At 41.9% G+C, this 27748-nt stretch overlaps 1 protein-coding gene across 1 annotated transcript in view; it reads left to right on the forward strand.

Annotated features, from left to right (window-relative positions):
* sptlc3 (serine palmitoyltransferase, long chain base subunit 3) overlaps nucleotides 1-26012 on the forward strand; it is a 31212-nt gene extending 5200 nt beyond the window's left edge. The window contains exons 2-12 of the mRNA XM_072437171.1: nucleotides 2475-2666; nucleotides 5431-5585; nucleotides 6158-6306; nucleotides 10486-10610; nucleotides 11625-11718; nucleotides 13099-13204; nucleotides 14395-14614; nucleotides 18201-18327; nucleotides 21683-21818; nucleotides 24523-24652; nucleotides 25745-26012. Of these exons, the coding sequence (XP_072293272.1) occupies nucleotides 2475-2666; nucleotides 5431-5585; nucleotides 6158-6306; nucleotides 10486-10610; nucleotides 11625-11718; nucleotides 13099-13204; nucleotides 14395-14614; nucleotides 18201-18327; nucleotides 21683-21818; nucleotides 24523-24652; nucleotides 25745-25858 (1548 nt within the window). The 3' untranslated portion in view covers nucleotides 25859-26012. The remainder of the gene's footprint in view (nucleotides 1-2474; nucleotides 2667-5430; nucleotides 5586-6157; nucleotides 6307-10485; nucleotides 10611-11624; nucleotides 11719-13098; nucleotides 13205-14394; nucleotides 14615-18200; nucleotides 18328-21682; nucleotides 21819-24522; nucleotides 24653-25744) is intronic.
* Nucleotides 26013-27748: the final 1736 nt, after the last annotated feature.

Genomic DNA, 27748 nt, shown 5'->3' on the forward strand with positions numbered 1-27748 from the left:
CACTGCTTCCCCCTCCTGAGGCGCCGGACGGTTTGCCAGAATTTCTTTGGTGCCGACCGATAGTCCTCCTCCATGGCCTCCCCGAACTCCTCCCAGGCCCGGGTTTTTGCCTCTGCGACAGCACGAGCCGCGGCTCGCTTGGCCTGCCGATACCCGTCGATGACCTCCGGAGACCTACAAGCCAGAGTGGCCTGATAGGCCTCCTTCTTCAGTCTGATGGCATCCCTTACTTCCGGTGTCCACCACCGGGTTCGGGGGTTGCCGCCACGACAGGCACCGGAGACCTTGCGACCACAGCTCCGAGCAGCCGCATCAACAATGGAGGCGGAGAACATGGTCCACTCGGACGCAATGTCCCCAACCTCCCCCGGGACATGGGAGAAGCTCTCCCGGAGGTGCGAGTTGAATACCCTACTGACAGAGGGCTCCACTAGACGTTCCCAACAGACCCTCACAATGCGCTTGGGTCTGCCAAGTCTGTCCGGCTTCCTCCTCCGCCAGCGGATCCAACTCACCACCAGGTGGTGATCGGTTGACAACTCTGCCCCTCTCTTCACCCGAGTGTCCAAGACACGCGGCCGGAGGTCTGATGACACGACAACAAAGTCGATCATTGACCTCCGGCCTAGGGTGTCCTGGTGCCACGTGCACTGATGGACACCCTTGTGCTTGAACATGGTGTTCGTTATGGACAATCCGTGGCTAGCACAGAAGTCCAATAACTGAACACCGCTCGGGTTCAGATCGGGGAAGCCGTTCTTCCCGATCACCCCTCTCCAGGTGTCACTGTCATTGCCCACGTGGGCGTTGAAGTCCCCCAGTAGAACAACGGAGTCCCCGGTCGGTGCACTGTCCAGTACCCCTCCCAAGGACTCCAAGAAGGCCGGGTACTCTGCACTGCTGTTCGGCCCGTAGGCCGCCACAACAGTGAGAGACCTGTCCCCCACCCGAAGGCGGAGGGACGCGACCCTCTCGTTCACCGGGGTAAACTCCAACACGTGGCGGCTGAGCTGAGGGGCTATCAGCAAGCCCACACCAGCCCGCCGCCTCTCCCCGCGGGCAACACCAGAGAAGTGGAGCGTCCAGCCCCTCTCGAGGAGATGGGTTCCAGAGCCCAAACTGTGCGTGGAGGTGAGGCCGACTATATCTAGTCGGTATCGCTCAACCTCCCGCACAAGCTCAGGCTCTTTCCCCCCCAGCGAGGTGACATTCCATGTCCCCAGAGTTAGTCTCTGTGTCTGGAGATCTGGTCGCCGAGGCCCCTGCCGTCGACTGCCGCCCAGATCTCTCTGCACCGGCCCCTTATGGATCCTCCTGCGGGTGGTGGGCCCACGGGAGGGCGGCCCCACGTCGCTCTTTCGGGCTGTGCCCGGCCGGGCCCCGTGGGGTAAGACCCGGCCACCAGGCGCTCGCCATGGAGCACCCATCCCAGGCCTGGCTCCAGGATGGGGCCCCGGTGACGCCGATCCGGGCGACGTAAACGGCCTTGTTCGTGTCGTCGTCATAAGAGGCTTCTGAACCGATCTTTGTCTGACCCGTCACCTAGGACCTGTTTGCCTTGGGAGACCCTACCAGGGGCATGAAGCCCCCGACAACATAGCTCCCGGGATCATTCGGGCACTCAAACCCCTCCACCACGTTAAGGTGTCGTTTGTTTATTAGCACGACGGATCGCATCGCATCTCTCGTCTCCCGTAGATTTCCGTCTTCTTCTGAGTCAGCTCGAACAGTCTTTCTCCGTCTTAATTTTGTCCCGTACACTGAGGGAACTATATTATGATAGATCAATGCACTTAGACACGCGGAAATGTGGGACGATCCGCACGCGGCTGCAGGTGAGCGGTAGGTGCGTTTTATGATTGATACGTGGCAGGACTAATCGGCAGTCCACGCCACGAGGAAATAAAAAAATCGTCCATTCAACCTTTTAACATTTAACTACGACAATGACTCACCTAACCCTAACCCTGTGAGGGAAAACAAGGTTGTGTGTGAACATCTAAAATAAAATTTACATAGACTATATTCCTTACTATACATACATTTATTATGCAGTGCAGTCAAAAGTATTGAAGGTTAATTACGTAAAAATATTTAACTCATAAATCACCCCAAAATGATTGGCAGAGCTCTAGATTCTAGTATGTTGGCAAGTCGATCTCTATTTAAAACGTTATTGTTAATTTTATTCATCAATTGATGTTGTTGTCATTTCTTTTATTTTTGTTGAATGTGAAGTGAATTCTAAATAACATATATTACTATAAGTAATGTATGAAATGCAGCATATAGCTATCAGTTGTGTGTCTTTATTTAGTCACTTACTGAGGAAAAAAAGCCTGCATGCAAATGCAACACTGCTAATATTTGCTTGTTTACTTGGTAACTTAAATCTGTTTCCTTTTATTGAAGTCTGATGGATTCTTTCCTTTTCTGCCCATTGTTAGACGGCTGACTCTGCTCTTTTTGTACAGAAAAATGGCCCAGGGAACGGCGTCGCCTCCAGGCTGCCCAGATATGAGGCGTTTGAGCAGGCGCCCATGCACGTGGTTGTCATGACTTACCTGGGCTACGGCTTGGTTACTCTCTTTGGCTACTTCAGAGATTTCCTCAGGGCTGTGGGCTTAGAGAAGTGTAACCTTGCGCAGGAGCGACCAGAGCAGAAGGTAAGTACAAAATTTTCACACTCGGGCTCATTGTAGGCGCTTGCACTTTTGACATTTTAAACAGAAGCGGATGCATGTCCCTGGGTGTCAACACATTTAGTTTTTTACCGCTAATTATTTTCAATTTTTGTGCTTTTATTCTCCGTCTCTGCCTGCCGCCTTCTCGTTCCTCCGCACTTTTGAGTTGCCATGGGTGAGACAGGATGCCCCAGAGTATTTGTGAGATGTGCTCAAAACCCTAATTAAATCTCAGCGGACCTAGATATATTTCTTTTTACAGCTCTTTGGATTGCAGATAAAGCTGAAACACACACAGAACTCTTTGTGCTGCCATTAGCGAGTGTTTAATGGCAAATTGCTTGAAAGATAAGTTCATACGTAGTTGCCGGTGAAGACGGAGGGGTAGATTTTGTCACTGATAAAGTGAAAGATAATTGGAGCATACAGCACAGAAAGAGATGCTGTTAAGGTGCAAAACAATGTGTTGCAATAGTTTGACATTTGAAGGTTCTTACCAGGTGAGTTTGTTGTGCACATGTAAAAAGACTCAGCAGTCAAAGTCCACTAAAGTTAATTCAATTTCCACCCAAAAATATAATAATAGTTTAACGCGGTTGTTTTTAGTTTAAAATGATTGGAATTGTGATTAGTTACCAACCACAAAAAGTTATATGGGAAAAAATAATGGGAATTCAGCTTCTGGAACCTCAAAGTGGACGGCCACTGTTGAACTCTATTAGGGCTGGATCAGGCATGTCCAAACTAAGGCGGTTTCCTTCTAAGTTGGTCCAAACAACAAAATTAGTACTTTTCACTGTACAATTGAAGAGATTCAAGCATTTTGATGTTATAGCTACCTAATATTAAAGGTCCCATAACATGCAAAATCGACTTTTCAGAGCTTTTAACCTTCTTACATTGCTTTTTGTGCTTCATATATGTACCCAGAGTGTTGTTTTGATTGATTCCCGTAGTTTTTAGCTATATTACAGACTATATCCTTTCCTCGAATCTCCAAACTGACGGGGAGTGGGTGCAAGACCGCGTCATACGGGTAGGCACTGGTCACCATCCCCCCTTACCCGAAACATCGAAAACCCCCACTGTCTCCGGGGTGGGCGGGGCACACACGCGCTCTCTGAGACTACGTCACGGGTTGGGCGGGGGAGCCAGATCGCTCTTCACAAGGGTGGGGGCAAATATTAAACCAAGGTATGAGTGATATTTCTTAACTATTATGTTATGGGTGTTGCACAACCCTTATTATGATCAAATATACACTTAGGATAGACTACGAAACGTGAAAAAAGCATGACATGGCACCTTTTAATATTCCAAGTCTTATTAAAGGCGTGGAGGCATCAAAACTATGTCAAATGCAAAAATTTGGATGGACAGAAAGTAGTCCCAGACTGACAGCTTCTCAGAAAATGAATCATCCCATGACCAAACAAGTCGGTTTGATAAACTTTATTGAGTCTTGATAGGAACACAAAGTGTGCAATGAATGAAAATGTCTAATTGAGCTATCTTAAATTTGGCCACAGTTATTTAATCCAACTGCGTAGTCATTTTTCACACGCTCAAGTCGTGGACAGGCAGCTCAGATCAACGGGACAAGTATCGTCCTTACAATGCGAACAGAAGAGAACGTGTGACTCCAGACAAGCTGCACATGTCCACATGAGGAGGTCTTGTGCTACTTAAACGGCAACGACAAAATGATTCTGATATAATCGGTCAAGACGCGTATTCTTCATTTCCTCGTTCGAACGCGACGAGCTCAATGAATGGGAGCCCGAGCCAAAGCCACGCCCACCCCGCACCCTTCGTGTTAATCTACCGGTTGATCTCATGGATCTATGGTCGATCTAGAATCTCTGTTTTTGACGTAGGCGGGCTCGGGAAACAACTTATTAAAAAACTCTCGCCTTATGTAGATTTTCTTTTTGTATTTCAAGATTTGGTTCATATTGCACATTGCACATTGCAAAATGTTGTTTAAAATGTTTTTAAACATTCTAAAAACATTTTAAACAACATTTTATACATGTGTGGGAACATTGGTTCTCCTGTTCTTCAAATTATGACTTAGTTTGGTGGTATAAAACCTGTGGTAAACATTTATCATAGTTTTACATCCGTGAAGTTGCAGTTTGTGAAGAAATTTAGAAAATGACAGGAAGTGGTGTTGTAAAACCAAATCCTTCTGTGATGTCATCAATGTGCGATGTCAATTTAATCTTTACTGACACAATTAATGATTATGAGTTTAAATGATCACTCCATTGACATAAAGGTGTTATTATGATATGGTATTATTTTTTGTCAAATCATAATGATGATAATAAATCATTTTGGCTCTTGTTTTTAATATGGTTGCTAGGTAACAGTTGTGGAATCGCCTCTTCGTATGTCCTTTGCTGCCCATAAACTTCACCAAAATGGTCAAACTGGGGACAACTAGGCAACATGTTTATTAAAATCTGAAATATAATCAGTTCAGTACATTTTGGTGAAACATTTAGTCTAACCTGTCACTTTACCCTCTTCAAGATGACAAATCACATTAATGTTTTTAAAGGTCTAGACAGGGTTAGCAGGTTTTACACATAATGATTCAGGACTGTATGATGTAAATAATCACTACTTTTGCTATCTAATTACAACCTTTTCCATTGTAATCCTGGTTTGATTGTGATTAATGCAGCCCTTTTTGACAATTTACTGTTGAAAATGTATTTACTGTCTGTTTTTTTCACAGCATTTTGTGCCTCTGTATCAAGACTTTGAAAACTTCTACAATCGTAATCTGTACATGAGGGTACGTGACAACTGGAACCGCCCCATTTGCAGCCTGCCCGGACCAGAGTTTGACCTCATGGAGAGAGTTTCTGACGACTACAACTGGACATTCAGGTATCGGAGCATTCCCTTTTCTACCTCACAAATGACGTCAATAAAGGTTAAATGAAGGTAAGAGGGAAACGTGTGGGAGGTTGAAAGAGGTTTAACGTACCAAGTAAGTGCGAAAATGGGACACTTGAGGTTTTATGCAGGAAGTGCGGTTGAAGATGGGTTTTTATGGCAAAAGTAGGTCAGAACTACTTTGAAAATCTATCTTTTTAAAATTCTGTTACGAACATGAGTGACCTTCCTGAACACGTTTCCTTATCCCAAAAAGACATCTGGCATACTGTACATTCCGTCTCAGCGTTTTCCAATCTCTAATGTCACATCTTGAAGGCGCCTCTCAAGTATGACTAAATTGTGTCAAAAACATTTAGATTTTGTTTGCCTTATGTCTAACCAGGTAATAAAGCGTGCACAAAATGCACCACTGTCACATTTTTCTAAGAATGAACTCCACAAATGAAGTACCAGATTTACACAACAAGCAATTACAGTTAATTGAGTGTTGATTACTTTTCATTTTCTGTAATTTAGTCCTCCAGCCTGTAATTGACTTTTGCGTGTTTACATCTGTGCAGGTTTACCGGGAGGACCATACCCAACGTGATCAACACGGGCTCGTACAACTACCTCGGTTTCGCGGAGAACAACGTGGATTTCCTGAAGACGGTGGCAGAGCGGACGCAGCAGTACGGCGTCGGAGTGTGCAGTACCAGGCAGGAAATGGGTACGGTTGTGGTCAGGGTTTGTGGAAATGTGAAAACAACACTGATTATTTAACCGTGTATACAATGTAACACAAGATTATGTGACATTCACACGTGTACTCCTTAAATGACAGTACCTAATAATAAGGGACAAAATCCAATCTAGACCAAATATGGACTAATAATAACATAAACCTGGTGTGTAATACAAGAGATGAAGTGGTAAAAAAATTGGGATTCATTCATTTCAAAGTTGAGAAATTTGCCTTGCAGCTCTTAGTACTAAAAGATAATAGATAATAAGTAATATTTTAAGAACAAGATGTATTTAAATGATCAAATACGTTACTTATTAATCTTAGTTATATCCAATCTTGGTCTCTCGACTAGTACATTAACATATTTTGGTAGCGCTAAAAATAACTGTACAACATAGTTCTCCACAAGTATAACCTTTTAAAAAAAAAAAAAAAGGTGTAATGGCTGTAACGTCTAAGCGGACTTAAAGCGTCATCTCCCATTTATCTGTCTTTGCTATTACACTCCTCAAATGTTTAATTATCTGTCCGTTGCTGCAGTGTACCATGAATAATTCAGCCTTTGTTAAATTATGTACCATTTGGGCAGAAGCTGAGATCATTACACACTGGTCAGCATGAGGGAAGAGGAATGTACGATTATGAAACACGTGGACATAAAACAAGATGCAAAAAGAATACATGCATTGGAAGTGTTAGAACGGCGCAGAATCGGAACGTGCTTCAGATTAAATTTGAATGGCGTCTTATCTTCTGAACTCGTTGCCTTTGATGGTTATAAGTGCTTCTAACGGCTATTGCTACAGTAGAATAAATACAATCACACCTCAACATTGCAATGGTACTATTATTACAATTGGGCTTTCAGATTAAAGATTAACCAAGTAGTAAGAGAAGTTTTAGGCCAATGTTCATTTGGCATTAGTTATGGAAATGTCAGTTATAGAGTCATGGCTACTTTATACAAGATCACATTTTCCCTGAGATGACTTGTACTAGCCTAAAGCCAGACAAGGGACTTTCTAAGGATGTCATAATGTTTTACCCAACCGCATTAGGGATGTCAAGATTATTCGGTTAATCGCTATTCGTGATTATTTAGGTCACAATATAACTAAAAAAATATAATGGTGACAAATCGTGACAAAATTAAGTGATTTTAATTCACTCTATAGTTAAAAAATATAAAGCACTTTTTATCCGTCTGTCTTTGTCACATTTACCATTATTTTGTCATTCAGACTGTTCAGTTTCATAAAGCTGATCACAAACTTGAAAAATAGTAACGTGTTAGTAATAATCATGAATAATCACAATAATCGTAACAATTTAGTTTATTTTTTTATGAATGAATAATTGTAACAGGAAAATGCGTGACATCCCTAAACCACATGGGATAAACAATAAATACAATTATAGTATTTGCTTGAAAATGACTATGTTGTGTCAATTCGCATCTGAATATTGACAAGCTTAATTTGTGTCCTATTCACTAAAACGCCAACATCAAATATATTTCAGTTTCCTTGTCCCTATTCAGCTCTCCACACTCATACAGTATATTGTATTTAGCAACCGTTGCTTTGTAATAAGTCTGGCCTTTTCAGTTCACAAGAGCCTCTCTATTTTCTTTTATGGCTCTTGTGACAGTGGCATGCTGAGCTGTAGATCGGCAGAGGGCAAACTCATTGAAGATGAGCTGACAAACTGGCTCCAAGCGCCGGCTGCACACTGTTGCATGATCTCAGCAGTTGGATGAAAACAAAGCCGAGAGCGCAGGACTTGAAGGGCGTGTGATCATTAGTTACGTGGCGATGTTTGTCACCGCTCTCCATACCATCCATTATTCATCCATTTGATTTATTCATATGTTTATTTCTCTTTCTGGATTGTTGTATCTGTCTTTGTGGCTCATGTTTTTGCTGGCTTACTGAATGGGTGAAGGAATAACAAACACTGATCCCATGAGGTCTTATTAGGCATCATTTATCACGGCGCAAAGACTCTGGTGCAATAGTGACACGGTTACGATCACCGCCGCCTGTGTCCACTGCATGCAAAATCCTGTTGAACACTGTTTTGTTTATGTGTGAAAGCGTAAATGAGGGATTAATGAGCCTTGAATCTAGCATGATAGATGTGGATAATATGGCACAAACGGATCATGATTTTCTTCTGGCCTTGGTTACAATTTTAAGTCAATCACAGCACGTTTAAGCTGGGTTGCTCTTTATTTAAGGTTTAAGTAGGTATCCATTTCTGAAAATCACTACTTTTGGCAGATTGTTCCATCCAATGCCGCCATGCAACGCACTTAAAGTCTGTGGAACACTTGACAGGCAAACGTTAAATGCAATAGAAGCCAAGTAAACTAAGTTTTTTGTTTTTAATACCACGTGTTTCTGAAATTCTTTGAGTCATGTGCATTTACTGGCAACACACCCTATGAATAAACAGAGACTTTGTGCCAAATATTAATGATTTATAATTAACCCTACAATGAGTAATTTAAAGTGCGATAATACAGTTCAATAAATACCCACCGTTTGTAAAAATCTAAATATGCATAAGTATGAGAATTGTAAAGTGACTTTGAGCAAGGGAAGTGCAATAGAAAATTATTATTACACATTTTATCATTGTTGTTAGTATTAAGAAGAACTGTTAAATGTAACTTCACTAAAACGTCTCTTCAGGTTAAAGCAATAATTGACAACTTGTTCAACAGTCAGCTCAAGGTTTCCCTCATTCAGCTCAGGCTGCCGTGATGAGTGGCATTTATTATGAGTCCTGTGCCATAAGGATTACACTGTCTCAGGTTAAGGAAAGCTTTATCACTGTTAAAGAATCTATTTTGAGCTTATATCAGGTTTAAATGATTTAGTGAGTATACTGTAATTATAGATGTCTCAATGTAATAATCATTTTATGAGTAAATATGTGATTAGTGTAATTAGAAAAATCCACAAATGGTAAAACCAACATTTTTATGAAGCATATTTTTTCTAAACAAAAATATAAGTTTTATTAGAAAATTACATTGACATAATAGTAGGGTTGTTTCAATATGGAGCAAACGGCTATATCAAATATTTATCCTGCTGCGTGGCTGATAGGACCACACATTTATGTTAAGTTACAATAAAGTTCACTAATGAATGTTTTAAATTAATGTTTTACATTTGTAAAAAAACAAAAACAAAAGTATTGATGTGGAATATAAAATAATGTGTTGCATGACCATATAACCATATTCTCACCATAAATGCTTCAAGTTTTACTTGTTTGTGTCATTTCTTCAAAAAGAGCAAATCTCTTTTAGAGTTACATAGGTCCTTTTCCACCGTCTGAGATTCTAGAATGTGAACCAACCTATATAGACCATTCTTACTTAAAAAATGGTACAAGATTAAATGCATCTTTATATTTTTTCACTGGAGGAGAAACATCAGCCTGTGAGTAGCTGCTGAGGTCACTACATCAATACTGAGGTGAGGTTAGCATTAGCCTTTAGAGCCACATCTAAGTGAAATGTTCCACACAGAACAAATGTGCCTGACTAACAAAGCTGTTGGTGGCACCAGGGCTGTGAGCCGAGAGGAAATGTATGCATCGATTGAACTTGGCACTGGTCCGGATTCAAAGCTCTGAAAGCCTCAGAGCTCTGTAGTTTTATCAGCATCACTAAGGGCTCATTTTCTGGTGAATTCTGAAAGATTTGAACCTCCTCTTCCCCGCACTGCGGGCACTGATCATGGTTAGTGCTATAATAGCTTTGACTGCATTTTTATTTGTAGGAAATGGTCGGTTTTATTCATTTTTTTTCCGGATAACTCGCTACACTCTACAATATTAAAATTGCCCAAAAATGTAAATTACTGTAATAGCAATCACCTAATTTATTTGATGAATTGTATCAATTAATTTTAGCGGCCTCGTCACGTTTGTTAAAAATGTGCTGCAGAAACAGCTGAAAATGATTTATAACACAATAGTTACTAACATGGTGCCTTAGAAGCCGAAGTGTGTTGTGTTGACCTGTCCTGTGTGTAAGGCGCTGCCACACTGTGACAAAGACTCAGAAAGCCTGAGGACTGCTCATAAACCCAGAGGAATAGAGTTCTTTTCGAAGAAATGTCTTTTCTGATTGCTTTGTTGCAGCAAACCTGAGTCTGCACCAGGAGCTGGAGCAACTGGTGGCCAATTTCCTTGGAGTGGAGTCCTCCATGACCTTTGGAATGGGGTTCGCCACTAACTCAATGAACATCCCTGCACTTGTTGGGAAGGTACATGCATCAACATAACAAACAGCACATATAGCATGTATAAAAACTGAATACAATATTCTTCAATTAGAAGCTATTTTGCGACACTGCACATTATTGTAATTAGTGCTGCTTTTGTTCAATCCCTGCGTTTTTGCCCTAAGCCTATAAATACTTGTCAACTGATATCCAGCTGTGAACAAGTACGGCCCATCTTCATTAATTAGAATCCCACTGGAACATTAGAGTTGGAAGCGGAGCAGGGCTCAGGGCGTGCACTGTGCAGGGCACACGGACACAGGAGCTGCTCTCGAGGGTATGATTACCCAAATGGCCTGTCGACACTCCACTCTGACTTACAGACCACCGCTGGTTACTAAGGGCAACACACACATGAATGTCTCTGATTAGACCGGACATGAGAGAGGGTGGTCCACTGTTCGGGGATGACACTGGGGTGCGTTATGCAGATGGAGGGGTACAGAGCCCCCCAGGCTGCAGCAGAGCCTAAAGTGGTCCTCCAGAGACTGGGGTCAAGCTCCCTGCCAGGCTGGCCCACAGGGCGTGTGGTGTCGAGGCACCCGCTGAAGTCGGAGGCAAATGAGAGTGACAGCTGCTGCTGCTGCTGGAGCGGGAGAGAGGGATTTGTCACTGAGACGAGGTCAGCTCGTGCTCACAAAGACAGTCAAACGCTCAAAGCTTCACTGAAAAATATGGTAATGTAAGGGAAATTTCCCTGGAATTACTGAATAAATTAGCATACAAAATGTTCTTGCATATAAGTGCAATACTTTCTAGACATGCTAATTAGACATTGAACTATTTACTAGCGTCATGTGACATACAGTGGAGCAAAACTGTGAGTGGCATTACCACAGAGCGAAGGCTCGACACATTGCAGTAAATAGGCTATATTTTCTTTCAAATTATGTGATGGAATTCCATTCACAGGAACAGGCTCTTCCATACTATTTGATGCATATTTTACACCAAAACACCAAACAATATTCCGTTTTGACTTGTTTGTGATTTCAGGGCTGTCTGATCCTGAGCGATGAGCTGAACCACACGTCCCTCATATTAGGTGCCAGACTGTCTGGAGCAACTATACGGGTGTTCAAACACAACAGTGAGTCTGCTTCTATCTAACACATGTTTTTGAGTCTTATAATAATACAAGAGCCAATCTCTTTTCAATTGAACAGCTGTATTTTCCAGGTTCAAACTTGAATGTGAGCAGACTCTACTGTTCTGCAGCTCCTCTCCTGTTTGTGTGTGGAACAGGATTCGTCTTAGGAAAGACCTACTTAACATTCTGTGTTTAGACCAGCAAATCTAGAAACTTTAATGAAGTGGGTTCAGTTTACAGTCACGACTTTGTTGTCTCCATCTGCCGCACAGCAGCAAAATGAGGCTTTACTTCTATGGCTGTGTTCACGGCTACATTACAGCACTGTCACTGCAGACAACAAGGGAGATGGTTAAGCTTTAGTTACTAGTTAGTGCCTGCTTTGGAAGGAGCCTGTGTTCTTTTGGGAGCAGGACAAATGAGGCAGTCCTCTGCCAGCAAATGTCTCTTGACACACATTCGGTTAAGGGTCCTCCAAGCAGCTCCCACAGGCCAGTGTGACGGAGAGGAGCCCTCAGGCACCTGCTCTGACCCCTCCCACTCCCAGCCCAACACAAACCACTGTACAGCTCTGCAGGGAGAGCAAATATTGACTAAGAGGCTACATTAGTGTTGTAACATCAATGAAATATGGGCAGATTGAACAAAAGTACAATCTCTTGTTTCATGACGAGACTTTTATTCTTTTTAAGTGCACCATACCTCATACTGTAGAGAAGGAAAACTGTTTTTTCCTCTCTGTTTTAACTCAAATAACCAAAGAAAGTTCCTCATAAAATCTCAATACTAGACATATTTACTACCAATTAATAGTAACATACCTAAACATTAAATCACAACCTGCATATTGCAACGTATAGTCAACTTTCAGTCCAAAGTAGTTTCCTTCTGCAATGGATCATTCATGCTCGGAGGATAATAACTGAATAATTGTCTGCTGCCTATTCTTAGACCTGTTGTCTCTGCTATGGGGTTTTCTATTGGTCAGCTGTGGGAGATTTCCTGTGTTGACAGTTTAATGCTTTGATTGCAGTCAGACCTTGAGTAATTCCTTGTCCTGTATGAGGCTAATCAACACTGCCCTCTGCTGGTGTATGTGTATATATATAATGGAAAATTGCTCCGCTACTGCTCAATTAAAAAACATAAAATATATTTTACACAAATATTCACTTTATCTAAGTGTACCTTTTTAATATAATGTGTGTCCATAACTCAGAAGTTTCCTGTCCAGTAATTATTTGGGCAGAGTACAACTTTTTCATAAACTGTTTGCCTTCTCTGTGCTGATGTCCTAATATTGACCCACATTGTGGATAATACAGCTGTATATTTTCTTCTTGGTTAATTCACGCATCTATTCTTTTTGGGGTGTTTCAGACATGCACAGTTTGGAGAAGATGCTCCGAGAGGCCATTTGTCTGGGACAACCTCGGACCCACAGACCCTGGAAGAAGATTCTTATCATGGTGGAAGGCATCTACAGGTCAGTGTACATTATACCACATCACTACTGCTGCTACTACCAGGCCACCCTAACGCACTGCACAAATGACACAGAAGCATCATTTGTAATCTGAGCAAAACCTGCAGTCTGTGTGTAGCAGTGCTCATAATGGGCTCCATTTCAGTGCGTCCCTCTTTGCCATTTGATAACTGCGCATGTGGCTAATAGTCAGGTCTCATTTGATGAGAGCATTGAAGGGAAAGGTATCGTGTGTGTCACGTTAGCGAGCTCTCTGGAGTCACAGTGACCTGCTCCATCTGCTCATTAGCTCCAAATCAAGGCCAAATGGAGCCACAGAGATTGACTGGGATACACCCCCAGCTCTGAGTGCTCATCATGGCCACTTTCATTTCACGCTTTATATTTCACGCTATCGGTACTTAAAAAGTACATGTCATGAGGTGAATGTTACGTGTGCATGGCCATTCAGCTGTAGAATTTACCAAACTGTTTTATATTTCTGAATCAAATGAATAAAATCCTGAAGACGGTCATCAGGGAGCATTCATCTAATGATTAGATCCACACCAGTTTTGGTCATCTGAGAGACTGCTTAATTGCACGCCATTAAAGTGTCTTTATCAGGCAATAATGGCAGGCATTAGAGACATGTGGCCACCGCTGTGCCCTGAAAGAACCAAAGCTCCCTCTCTGGCCCTGTGAACATCAAAAGGCTAGATAAAGCATAAGCATGCTTTAGTTGTGTCCTGGGTCTGCCTTTGATGTCCACACAAGTCCCAGTGAAACCCTGCCTTCTGTCATTTGGGCTGCAGACGTCCTGAGCTGTAGTGGGTCTGGGATTGCTCAATTTCCCAGCCGTTTACTACTGCTCACATGTCTGTGTGTAGCCTTAAAAGGGCTGTATTAGGAGGGAAGGTAAGGGGGGCAGCGGGAGTTATTAGACAACATATTTTAGTTTGACTCTTAAACATTACTCATTTTTGTTTTTTGTTTTAGATACAGAGTTGGTCAACAAATTGTCTCTATGTTTATAATACATTTAACATATAATACAAAAGATACACAGTAAACAGAAAGATTCACTCATATTTTTCTGGGTGAAAAATGGTTTAACATGCATTTATTGTCTTATGGGCTCATCACTGTTTGTTACAGTTTAAATGTGTTTTTCTGTCCGTAACTGTTCTTTTTCTCTGCCTTATCTTCAGCATGGAGGGCTCGGTGGTGCGGCTCCCAGAGATCGTAGCTCTAAAGAAGAAGTACAGAGCGTACCTGTACCTTGACGAGGCCCACAGTATCGGAGCAGTGGGGCCGACGGGCAAAGGTGTCACCGAACTGTTCAACGTCAACACTGCAGACGTGGACATCATGATGGGCACTTTCACCAAGAGTTTTGGGGCATGCGGAGGCTACATCGCAGGCAAAAAGGTCCTTCACTCTCTCCTTTAATGCTTCCATAAAAAGTGAATTTGAAATGACCAGTGTTGCTGTCTCTGGCAGAAGTAATATCAAGTGCTTAGAAATAGACTCAATCAAAATCCACTGAAACATGAGAGATACTTACTGAATCTGAACTAAATTGTGTATGTCACTGTTGGCAAATTGTACGTAATTTACAGTGCCAATATTGGACTGGGTACCTTTTTAAATTTTTAGGGGGAACCCAAAAAATACTTACCCTAATGCTGTATTGATAAGTCTATAGAATAGAAACAAAGCGGAACTGCAATTTAATTAGTTACTACTATTACTGCTACTTTGAAGAAAAACTACTTTTTTATTGTTTGAGTTTGGTGAAACGGCTCTCCCAGGACCCACCAGGCCTCAACATTTATCTATATCAGTTCTTGGTGCCACAAATTTTGTGAGGTACCTGTAGTACCGTAACTTCTTTTTAATATAACTAAAATATCCTGTCTCTGTACACTTATTAAGTTTATGTTGATTCTTGGATTAATTCAGTTCATATTTTAGTCTGATCCTAAAGTGGAATGCCTCTGGGTAAGTCTAAATTGTGTACACTATATCACATTTTTAGAAACATCTTTTTATAATCGGATAATAAATACTTTTTCAGTTTATGTTTTGAAAGCATGTCTCTATGCTTATAATGGCTTCTGTTGCAACAAAAGCTTCTGTAGCAACAAAAGCCGCTCACAAACCGCAACTTTAATTGTTTTTGCCCGTCTCTAATTTATGAGATTTATCTGTTTTGGCTTTGTTAAACTGATTACATCTTATTTCATTTTACGACTGGCTGCAGTGGATATAGTCGTTACCGTACTTCATGCTTCTTTCTAGTAATCAGCAGCATTTGGATCAGAGCCTTCTGTCAAAGTCATTTATAGAGGGTTTGACAGCTATTCTTTTTAGTTGTGGAAATTAAGATGTGGATTTTGAGTCATGGAAGTTTTGCAGAAAGCAACAAAGCCAGCTCAAATGGATTAGTTTTGCTTTACACTACTCGGTTCTCAAAAATGATCTTGACTCCCAGTTTATAAATTAACATCAATCCAGCTCATTTGGGTTGTATCCAAAAGTCAAATCTGAATGTTTATGGCGTTGTTACCTTAAATTCTTCTTTTCCGTGGCTAGAATATATGAATGTCCAAAGAAGCTCTATAAATGAAATGCAGTCATTATTATGTAACAGTAATCTCCTAGAACTCCTGTGGATTCAGTATTGTCCCAGGTCAGTGTTGGATTAATACTGAGAAGAATTTAAAAATCAAATCTATAACTTTGAGTGGTTGTTTTTCATTTAGAGAAAACCTGTTGCACATTTGGATCCAGCGCAGCTAAAGTTGTTTCCCTCCTAACTAGTGCCACTCTGTCACACCCTATTTCTCATGTGTCCAACAAATGTTTCCCCGGTTGTGACTCCGCGTCTTTGTAATTTCTCTTTACTCCATTAAAAAGTACACTTTAGTACATAACCACACCAGTTTTGTTGCACTTGATTAAAAAGCATCAGAGGAAACGGCCATGTTGTTTGAGTTAAGTATTCAGAGAGGAGCCCTTCCTGCTCTGGCCTTATGTTGGCTCAGCCCCTCTTTGCCGTAATAAGAAGGTAAAGTTGGCAAAGGTCCAGCCCCTTCTTGTGGCAGGCGTCGGAACTGCGCTCCAGATTTAACAGGATGCCCTTTAACAAGCATGATAATGTTTGAAGTACCAAAGCTGTGCCTGGTTTGACAGCTGGCTGTAGTAAAACTGAGCGAGAAGCAGGCAGCAAAAGAGAGAGAGAGAGCCCGTGGAATTGACGTATTTGTTGTTGTGGTGAAATCCCTCAAATCCGACACTAAGTGGTATCGGGTTGACCGACAAAGGCAGTGCAGATGTGTTCTGGAAAACAGTCATGTTATAGCTGTTTTATGGGAGTACCAAAAATAAATAACCCAATAAATACACTTCAAGCTCCTTCTAATTCAGTGCGAGTCCGTATGAAGCTGTGCACACTCGACCAATTCAAAAAGGAAGGAGGACATTTAAATGAGCTTATTAAATACATCTGCCAGGGGAAGAGGAGCGTGCGAGTGTGTGCTTTTGGCTGCGCTCCCGGCTCTGTGGCACACTGGACATGTTCTGTTACATCCGACTGCGGCAAGCGCTATAAAGCAGAGGAAACACTGCGAGCTGTCACTGCACGAACCAACCTCAGACATATTCCCTTTACCGGTTTATCTTGGTCGCACTAAAACTCCTGCGGGGCCCTTAAGCGGAGTAAATCCTCAATGAAAACAGATGTCAGGTTGTTTGAGGGTTCTACGTTTTGCGCATTTGCCTCCAAATCCCTTCAGCCGCAGCCACCGCCCAGCATGGACAGATGGAGGAGAGTGGAAGCCGTGGCGAGACAGCATCTCCGGGTGCGTGTCATCACCTCACACCCGCCGGGCCGCCGCAGATCCACTGAGGAGCAGTGCACGGCCCCCGCCAGCCCGCCACAACCTCAGCCCACTCGCACACACACACTCCAGAGACCGCTACCACAGACGGCCACGACTGTCGATTTAAACCACCGCTGACATTTAGGAATAATGAGCATGACAGTCCACATTCTGGCTCATTTCAGCATCCGTTCCCTTTGGTATTAAAGGGCTGGCCAATGCACAGTGAGGCGAGGAGACTGGCCAAAGCTTTGACCAGATACACTCCCAGAGCCAGGGAAATCGGGGCATGTAATACACTCTCAGGTGAGGGTTGTGTGCATGAGCTCTCTCTAGTGGTTGATCAGAAAACAACGTGTCATAGTTGGATATGACAGTGCATTTATTCCTTACCCGTAGTAACCGTCACTGTCAATCTGCCATCACCTCTGCGGAGAATGTGGAGCTTAATACGAATAACCTAGAAACCATAATGCTTACCCTGACGACCTCTGATCATGAATGGGTTATTAAACAGCATGAACCTTGTTTGTTTGTTTGTTTGTTTGTTTGTTTGTTTAGTTCAAACCTGCATATGACATAATTTACACAGATTCACAGCATCCTGAAATCAGCTGGGTGCAAATTTGAAAAATCAGCTCTTTTTGAACTTATGTTTAATAGTTGCGTATAGTAGTATACATAAAACTACTACTACTTAATCATTCACATTTCAAAAGAACAGTTGTGAGGAAATAAGAAATTGGAGTGAGATTGGAATGGGACACCTTCTTGTGCATGATCAATCAATGCCACAGGAAAACTGGTGTGTAGCGAATTCAATTTGCCACCAGTAATAATTGCGAAAGCCTTCCTCCTCTAAGAATCACAGAATGTCCTTCACGAGCCACTTTCAAGTCTTGTGTTGTTTTGTTATTGTCTTTGATGTTACCGAGGGACAACAGATGGAAATGAGCCATTTTGCTATAATCTGTCATATTTACGCCGCACTTACAGACGTTTATTAATATGCGCTGTCTTTTTATGTAAATGATAAATAAATAAATCCGCCACCAACCGTTACATTTAACATGATCACTTCTGTGTAACAATTGAAAATAAGTTTCTTTTTTTTTGTTTTTCCCTCACAGGAGCTCGTGGACTACCTGCGCAAACATTCCCACAGCGCGGTCTACGCCACTGCCATGTCCCCTCCTGTCACCGAGCAGGTTATCCGGGCCATGAAGTGCATAATGGGAAAAGACGGGAGCAACGAAGGTTAGTATCCCTTCAGCACATCTTGTAAAAGTCGCCTCCAATCCCCAACCATCCCCACCATACGGCCATCAAATCTTACGTCCTCTGCACTGACAAATATCCCCGGCTTATGAAACGTTTTACACCTCGCTATAACTTTTATGGAAACAATAGCAAGCCAGATCCGTCGGACAGCTCCAATGTTAACATAGAGGTAAGTACTAAACCTGCGGGGGAAGACAAACAGCTGCTGGGGACTGAAAATGTGGGAGCAATTACAGCGAGAGAGGGAGAGGAGGGGACACACGGGGCCCGAACATGGAGGAAATCATTGTCATGTGTGGCTTGTGAGAAAGGCTCTACCTCTGAGAAGTCTCTGCTTTAATGACATCGGGCATAAAGACGACTCGACACCAGCCGCAGAATCCCCAAAAGATGTTCACGCACTTGTAGAGAGAGAGTTGGCCACATTTGAATTGATTACGTAGGTTTAAGGGCTCACTTTTTTACCACGGAATCACCATTACATACTTAAAGACCCCTAAATATAACACCGGTAGTTTTTCACTTTATCTACATATATTTACACTTTACCACAAATGATTAATTTTTTTGTGAAACTAGTATAGTAGAAAATATTCAGTTGTATATTATTTGGACTCTATAGTATAGTATTTGTTGCATTATTTGTAATAGAAAAGCAAACTGACAAATCTACCATGCCAATTCAAAATGGTTGCTTATTTTTTGTCAGAAAGATTTAAGCATTTAGAGCTGATTAAATTAAAATGGCCTATTGCACAATATGTACACTATAGGTGCACTTTACGATGTTGCTGGTGGGGGTCCGCCACCTGCTTGTCTCTATGGAGATGTCATGGCTTTACCTGGAATGTTCCCCAGCATTAAACGTATCTTGCATTTACTCAATTACAGCTGCTTTACTCAAAAATACCCTGAAAAAGATCTGCGTTATACTGTGAGCAGGATAACCTCTACACAGATCTGACTTGTAACTAGGCTTGGTGGGCCCAACTGCTTGTCTCGTGGAGATATACCATACTGTGGAACATTCTAGGCAAGAGGACAGTTATATGGAGACACCACACACACTGTACACCTTTTTAAATCAGAACCTTCCCTGATAAAACTGCACTACTGATGCTTCATCTACAGCTGAATCTTTCATAAATCTGGGGAACAATTTTAATTTATTTCATTGATCACAATCTGAAGTTCAGATTCTAAAGCCTCCTGCTTTTCTGCTGCTGTTCTGTCCCTCTGTTTCCTTCTCATTTCAACAACACTAAAGTTCTAAAATGTGACTATAGGCCTGAGTTAAGTCATATTGCAGACTGTAAAACAAGAAAGAAACGATGTGAAAAGTCTGCACGCTGCCATTATCCATTGCTTTTAGGTTTGCGGTGAATCTGCTTTATTTAATGTCATTAACGACTTGTAAGTGTAGCCCTTTGTAATTCAATGATCCCAGAACGGATTGGGACAAAATAAAAACTCTCCAAGAAATCAAAATCTTATGTTTGGCGGAGATCCGGCCCTGTGTCTCTGCTTTTTCCTCTGCTCTGCAAAGTCACAAGCGCTGCTCTTTCTGCTCCTTCTGCTCTGCTGCGCAGTGAGCAGGAAGCACAGAGAGTTCAAACGTGGGGGTTTAATTGCACATGAGCAAATAGATCAGTAAACACAGAGAAGACGGGGAACTGTGTGCACCCACCAGTACAAAGAAAAGCTATTCCAGAATAAATATTGACCCCTAAAAATATTGCTCCTTGTCTCATTTTTTGAACAATAAGTAGATTTAGTAATAATCCTGACAGGGCTGCCATCATGTTAAATGTTTTGCTACATGGGCTCACACTTTCCAGCCTGAATAAATGTGCATGCACAGATTACTGCAGTTTTGAAGTCACACATAGATCATTCTAAAGATTTACTATGTGACGCAAGCTCTTAGGGCAATGAAATGCAGGGACTGACACTCCAAAGCTCAGGCACCATTGCTTTTCCATTTTTATGTTTGAGTGCGTAAGACGTGACATTGAGACTACACATTCCAATGGTTTGAAGGTATGTTGTTTGTCAAAGACAAAATTCACTAAGTGCTCCTTAAAACACCTCAGAGGGACTTTTGAGATGACTCGCTGTAGTTGAAATGATGTATTGTACCTCAGAGGCAATATTTGGATGCACAAATCACAGTTAAATACGTAATAGAGGAAAAGGAATTTACACCGGGCAACACTAGACATAATAGCGTTGGTTAATATTTACATTATACGAGAAGATAGTTTGTCATTGTCAAAACGTCTTGTGATTTCCTGAGAAAGTAGGGAACATATCTACTGTGGATAAGTGGGTAATGACTACAGCATGTACACTCCGATATGTTATGGTCGATGGAAATTGCTCGTTTAAAGACAAGATGAGTAACTTTCTCATCTGGCGCTGCACCGCACATGCTTGGCGTGTGACGTAGCCTCGTTAAATCGCTGTTCTGGAGAGATCCGTCTTGACCCGTCCTATCGAGCGAGGAGAACGCTGCAAAACCACCGTACCTTTCCAAAACACGAGTTCCCATGTCCATCATAACACCAGCGAGCAAACGTACGGCGACAGGAAACGAGAGAGCGATTGTTTTGCTGTTCTCCAGTCCCATCCCCAGTTGCTCCTGTGTTGAATTTCGCACTCCAAAGTGAAAAAGCGGCGGCTACGGCGCAGGAACAGGGGAAAGCTCTGATAGACGGGAGCATCCACGCATTCTCACCTACGCATACAATTCCAGCGTCTGGCAGGCAGCTTTTTGACCCGCACGCGCTCCATTGCACCTGAAAAGAACAGTTTTACAAAATGGGCCTCGCGCTTTTTGGCAGACGCCTGAAAATGTTATGTTTTTTCCCCCCCTCGTGCTGAGATAAGGGGATTTAAAGTGCTCTCTTACACTCCTTTTGAAAGCTCTGCCAGTCTGTTCGCAGGTAATGACTGGGAAACAGCCGTTTTCCAAGGCCGTACCACGCTAAATGCAGGCCGAGAAACACCGCGAGGAAGCCTGGCCGTGCCGATTTTTAATTCTCAGCTCTAGTATAGTCCTCCACAAACGTTAAATATCGCAGAGTGCTCGATTTTGCAAAATATAAAGCAAAACCGAGCCATCTGCCGCTACAGCCGAGTTGTAATCACAAGTTAAGTTTATGGTGAAAGGATGGCCCAGATGGGGGCAGTGAAATAAGAAAGCTTTCCCTCCCCCCCCCAAAAAAACACCGGTCATTTGCTTATACTGACAGATGGGGACCGTGTTTAATATCCTCCTTTACCAAAAACGATGGATTCTCGGTTCATTTACGTCTCGGTTGAATTGCAGGGATGAAACGCGTGCGCCAACTGGCAGAAAACACCAGGTACTTCAGAGCCAAACTGGAGGACATGGGCTTCATCATCTATGGAAACGATGACTCACCTGTGGTTCCCATCCTGCTCTACATGCCCGCCAAAGTGGTGTAAGTAGTAACGGTTTGGACGATTTTGTGCATCAATTATACTCATTTAAATGCCTGTCACTGTCATATTCTAAAGATTTAAGATGGAGCAGTGCGTTATAATGGATGTTTCATGTCGTCTGCACTGAAATGGAGCAAAGGATCATGGGCTATGTAGTTCCCTCTGTTTCTTTAGCTGTAGCTGCAACAAAACAATGCATTTAAGCAAAGACTCTTATATTCTAAACTACATTGTGACAGCTCACGGTATTATTGTGAGACTTGTGAAGATGCAATATTTCAGCTATTGTTGAATCTTACGTATTTAGGCTAAACTCAGAAGTGGTTGGAGTAAGAGTTGAATATTATTATTATATTACACAGAATAAAAGGGGCACGCACTCTAATATTTCTAATATTTGGTAGGACCGCCTTTTAGCTTTGATTACTGCACACATTCGCTGTGACATAGTTTCAAAAAAGCTTCTGCGATATTGAAAGATTTATTTCCATCCGGTGTTGCATTATTTTTCACCAGTTGATCTTGTATTGATGATGTGAGAAAGTGACCACTTCTATACCTACTGTATTTGCTTAGTTGGTATTAGACATAAAATCTAGAAAGCCAAAGCAAGGAGCTCATTCTGCTTTCTAATATAATATAATATTGTATCAAATGAATAAATCTACCTACAAATCAGTAAGATCAATAACTGATTTGATTTTAACCGATTTACTCCATCTAAGGACACGTAATGTTTATTTAATATTATATAAAATGCCTACAAATATTACTTTTATTGTTTTAATCTTATATCCAAAACCGTCTCAAGTATTGTTTCTTCAAAAATTAAGAAATGTATATAAGAAATATCAAAACCAAACTACTCTTATACACTTACAGCCACTACTTCCTGAAGTAACTTATTACTACCCATCCATGACCACTACAAGGACTTTGTGAAACACATTGCAACGATTACAACACCTTTGCTGTTTGTCACAAGCGATTTCGGCCCAGTGGAGCGAGTGTTATTAAAGCGAAATGGACGGCTGCCATTTTCTCCCTCCAAACTTTCCGTGAATTGGCTTTTCACAGATGGAGTGTCTGTAACTACTTAGGCACAGCTCGTGTAAACACCAGACTGCTTAAGACACTCAGGTACAATCAAACACCTTTTTAAAAGAACACGTCAAACTGTCAAAAACTGTCAGAGCTGTAATTGCAGTCATCAGAAGTCACAGTTGAGTAAAAGCTTCTGAATTTACAGTTGTCAGTGGCGGAGAATGCAAAAACAGTGCGATAAATCTGAACTGGAGCTGACCACTAGAACATCTGCGCCACAAAACTACATTATGGCTACTACGTCCGCTGAACACGGCTCCCATTCACTAAATCACTATGAAAACGCAATTTGAGGGTTTAGATCAAATATTTTGACCGAAATTAAGGCTTTAGCTCTGTCTGGCTCGTGTTTGTGTTGGTCAATGTGAACGTCACAGCGGTCGCCCCCCAAAACGTATGTGTTTTTATAAAGCACTGATGATGATGAACCAGAAATTTAGGCTTATTATCGCAGAACCAAAAGCTGTCATTTAAAACAGTTTTGAGATTTTTATCATACTTATGGTTGTGACCTTGTAGTTCATAAGAAAGTCGACATCGTTAGTTAATTCAAGTCAAGTCAAATGGAAGCACAAATCTCACATTTATACTAATTATTAATTATACTATGTCATTTTTGTTGGTCCCTTTTTACCTTGTGACAGGTATTTTCCAACAAGTGGTCTGCCTAATTGGGAATAAAACGTTGAACTGTCTTGTGATCTACTTCGGTCTCTTTATCGTGTGTGTCTGTCTGTCTGTCTCTCTCTGTGTCTCTCTGTGTCTCTCTGTGTCTCTGTGTGTCAAGTTCTTTTACCTATTTCTACAAACTTGCACAACCTCTTGTTTTGCCAAAAGAAAATCCAGGCCAGAGCATGAGAACTGTTGATTAGAAAATGTTGTATTATTCTACAGTCTTAACTTTAATTCACCCTGGAGAGACCAAGAGACCACGAGAAAGGACTGTTGAACAAGCTTTATTCGTGAGTTATTTGGCGCTCAGACCCCGGCGGAAGACGTTGCAATCATGGGCACTCCATGATCTATTTGTATTAGATGTCTCCCCGGGAGCCTGGAGACTGGTGGTAGTAGATGTGAAGAGAAGGTAGAGGATGAGGGGAATGCAGAGGAGGAGCAGGGGAGGTGGTGGGTCGCAGTACGGTTTGAGCGGCCGAGCCATCTGCCTGAGGGCTTAAATGTGACCGCCTGGTGCTGATTGGGAGCAGGGAGGAGTCACTTGAGAGCGTTGATTGGAGATGAGGAGCAGGTGCAAGGGCCATGGTACAGACGCCCCCTGACCTTTCACCCTACTTCTTTGGCCGGGAAAAACTGCATAACCTCTTTGGGATAAGCGCAGAAACCTGGGAGAGTCCATGGTGAAGTGAGGGATCTGACAGACGGACAGGCGGACGCCCGCTTGAGTGCGATGATGGCGCTGGGGAGAGGGGTCCTTCCATGGAGGCCTTGACGTAGAAGGATGGAGTTAGGTCTTCCAGGCTGAATTTACGCAGGCTTCATTTGTTGCCACCATTTCCTTGCATCACAGAACACGTTCTTTCTCTCACGTGTGTCTACGACCAGAAGACTGTTATTGAAGGTGTTGTTTTGGTGTTGGTTCAGTGCATTCGCCCGGGAGATGTTGGAGAGGAGGATCGGTGTGGTGGTGGTGGGCTTCCCTGCGACTCCGATCATCGAGGCCCGCGCTCGCTTCTGCCTGTCCTCGGCCCACACCAGAGACATGCTGGACCAGGTGAGTGCTTAGAGCCGGAAGAACCGTTGGCAAATAAGTTACTGCTGCTGTTATTTCTGCAATCATTGCTCAAAGGTAAAATACTACGCCAACTAGTTCTCGGTTCACATCAGGCCGTGAATCGTGGCCTTTATGTGTGGAGTTTATGTTTTATTTAAATGTTTTAATTATCATTTTCAAATTGTTCAAAACACACATTTACCCTCGGGGATCTCGACAAAGAAAAAAAAATTAAAAAGAGAGAGAAAAGTGTGCATATATCATTTGTATGCATCTGACATACATATTGATATATCGATACACACATATTGATACTGAAAGACTGCTCTTGAGATTTTGGGCATTACAGAAATAAATTGAATTGAATTGCAAATATAATTAAAAAGAAAGTAATCATTTGTAGGAATAGTAATCAAACGTAAATGCATACATAACTAAATAGAACTAAAATAATAAATTAAATTTAAAAAGGGAAAAAAAAAACAGTTTAAACTCAAACACTCAGGAGCATGTCTAAGTTTGAACTGTTAGCTCTGCCCTCTGAGTACTTTCTTCAGCCCTTTATGGTGCAGTCAGACCAGGGTGTTTGGTTTAAACGTTAAGTCTATGTTGGATGTGCAGCCAGGCTGAGATGTACAGAAACATCTGCCTGGGATTGTCTTGTTCAGTTATTTCAGGGTTCTTCTTAATCTCTGACCACTTGGAGTAGTATTTTCACTCTGGACAATGCACTGTTAAAGTAAATCAATCGTCCGGGATGTTGTCAGGTGGTTGTTTTTCCTGTGATTTGTTGTAAACAGCATGTCTGATTGGATTAAACGTAGTGTCCCTGGTCAGTAGCTTCTCTATTAGTCTTTAAGAGGAGGAGAAATTCCCAAAAGTGTACCTTACCCTATCCATCTACCACCTTCTACTACTATGAATACTTTCCACTAATGCCATGACTGCTAATCCATTCTAATTGTATTTTAATGTAGATCTATAGTTTAAAAGTATATATGAAAACCTCACTCAAAACATAACTAGTGCTTCTTCCCCGTTGCCTTTCTAAACACAACATCCTGTACCTTTGTTTCTTTCCTGTGCGTGCAGGTGCTGCACCATCTGAATGAAGTCGGGGATCTGCTCTGTCTGAAGTTCTCACGACGGAGACGAGCCCCGCGGCAAGACCTCTGCGACGAGACCGACACTGAGATCGACTGCTGAGGCGCGACCTTTGACCTTGGCTTCACCGTGTCAAAGCAAAGAGTGCGCATAAAGCCGCGTCCGCCCCGTGTACGGCAGCTGTGAGACACTCGGAGACAACTGAAAGGAGTTTCCTCTACATTCAATGGAGAGTGGGCACATTTTATGGAGTTGTTATTGTTGTATTTTTTATATTTGTACAGCTCCAAAACACAAATCTACGCACATTTTATACATCACATTTTGAAACCAGCTTTTTATGAGTCTTTTAATTAAGCTCAGGTTTATAAGTAACAGTTGTAATAACTACTCACTGTTAAGGTTTTGTACAAATCATTTATTTAAATGCTAATAAACAAATGCTATTGTAAGAAGGGCATACAAATACTTGCAAAATATTTTAAAAGATCAATTTATGTTATAAGGGCCAAATAGTCTGGATCACAGGCCCGAGGTACAGGGTCTGGAGCACCGGCCCTCGGGTCTGGAGCACTGGCTAGAAGTTTAGAAGAGTGAACAGGCAGAAGTCAAGGGAGTAGATTATTGATGAAAATGGTCCGAGACTCCCTCACCTGCTGCGACTGTGGCTCTGAGTTCGGTCAGTGTCCTGCCCGGTGCCCAGGACCTGAGCTCCGCACGCAGGCCCTTAAACAGAAAGACATGGGGGCACTGCACGGGGGAAATGAAAGGCCCTAAAAGGCCCGCATTATAAAGGTCGACATCTGTTGTGGGCTTTTGTGTTAACCTTTAACTCACCCAAGCCAAGCGCCCTGCGTCCTGGCCGTGGTGCTGAAAGTGAAGCGCGTTTCTGCTTCACTTTGGAAAGATACGATGGTGCTAAATGACTTTTAATCTTGCAAAATTATTACTTTCATCTCTTAATATTCTGATTTCTCTGACTTCGACTTTTTTCTCATAAAATTACATTTTCGAAATATGACTTTATCCTCATAGTGCCCACAATTTTTTTGATACGTCTTATTGTATAGTCCTACACACAAATATTAATGATGTATCACTGCTTAATAGGGAAGTTATTACAAACTGTTACCAAATTTACAAAATGCAAGTGTCTTTGTTAATATTTAATGCACAAATGGCTTTAAAAGTTGATTAATTGTTAGCTGTCCTCCCACGTTGACCTCACATTCATCACCATATAATGAATAACTTTGATGTAAACAATATAGTCTGCTGCTATTACGTCACTCGAGCTATTTGACGTGAACAAAAGATCAGGAAATGAGTTGTGGCCTGTTTGGTGGTAAGTCTTAATAACTGTTGATGTTTTAAAGACTTTCTCGTCTCCCTCAGACAGACAGAGCTGAGAAGATAAGCATTCTGGGTATGCAGCCACCTGAGCCAACAGAAACCTAACCTAGCAATTAGCGCTCGTCTCCAAATTCTACTGGAATGGAGTAATGATTTGATTAACACAGGAAGGATTAAACATGGATGATAAGTGCCTTTTACAGATAGGATCCAGCCTGCACTTGTGTTTGTGCTTCACACGTGACCATGCTTCTTGTGTTTTCCTCCGTGTTGACAGAATTTACAAGATTAAGACAATATGAAAAGTAGAATGTTTCAGAAAGACCATTGTATAAAGAGTCAATTGATGTTGACAGAGTTTTATAGTGTCATAAAATCAAAATATGTGAATGAAATGTTAATAAAAAGATTATATTTAAAAATCTCTCTACAGACATTGCTTACATAAGTGTTTTCAATAGATATCAGCCTATTTTTCATTACAGAAGCTCAAATATAACTTAAAAACATCAGGTCTGTGGCAAGGCAAGCCCGCTCACAACAAGGATTCATGCTTTTCAATATATTTCAAGACAAAAGGGGTGTGTTCACACTTACACATAGACTACAACAAAACTATGTCTAACCAGGATTTGAACC

Source organism: Eucyclogobius newberryi, unplaced genomic scaffold (assembly GCF_026437365.1).
Source record: "Eucyclogobius newberryi isolate DKJ021-1_F unplaced genomic scaffold, fEucNew1.0.hap1 SCAF_8, whole genome shotgun sequence".
Taxonomy (NCBI): Eukaryota; Metazoa; Chordata; class Actinopteri; order Gobiiformes; family Gobiidae; genus Eucyclogobius; species Eucyclogobius newberryi.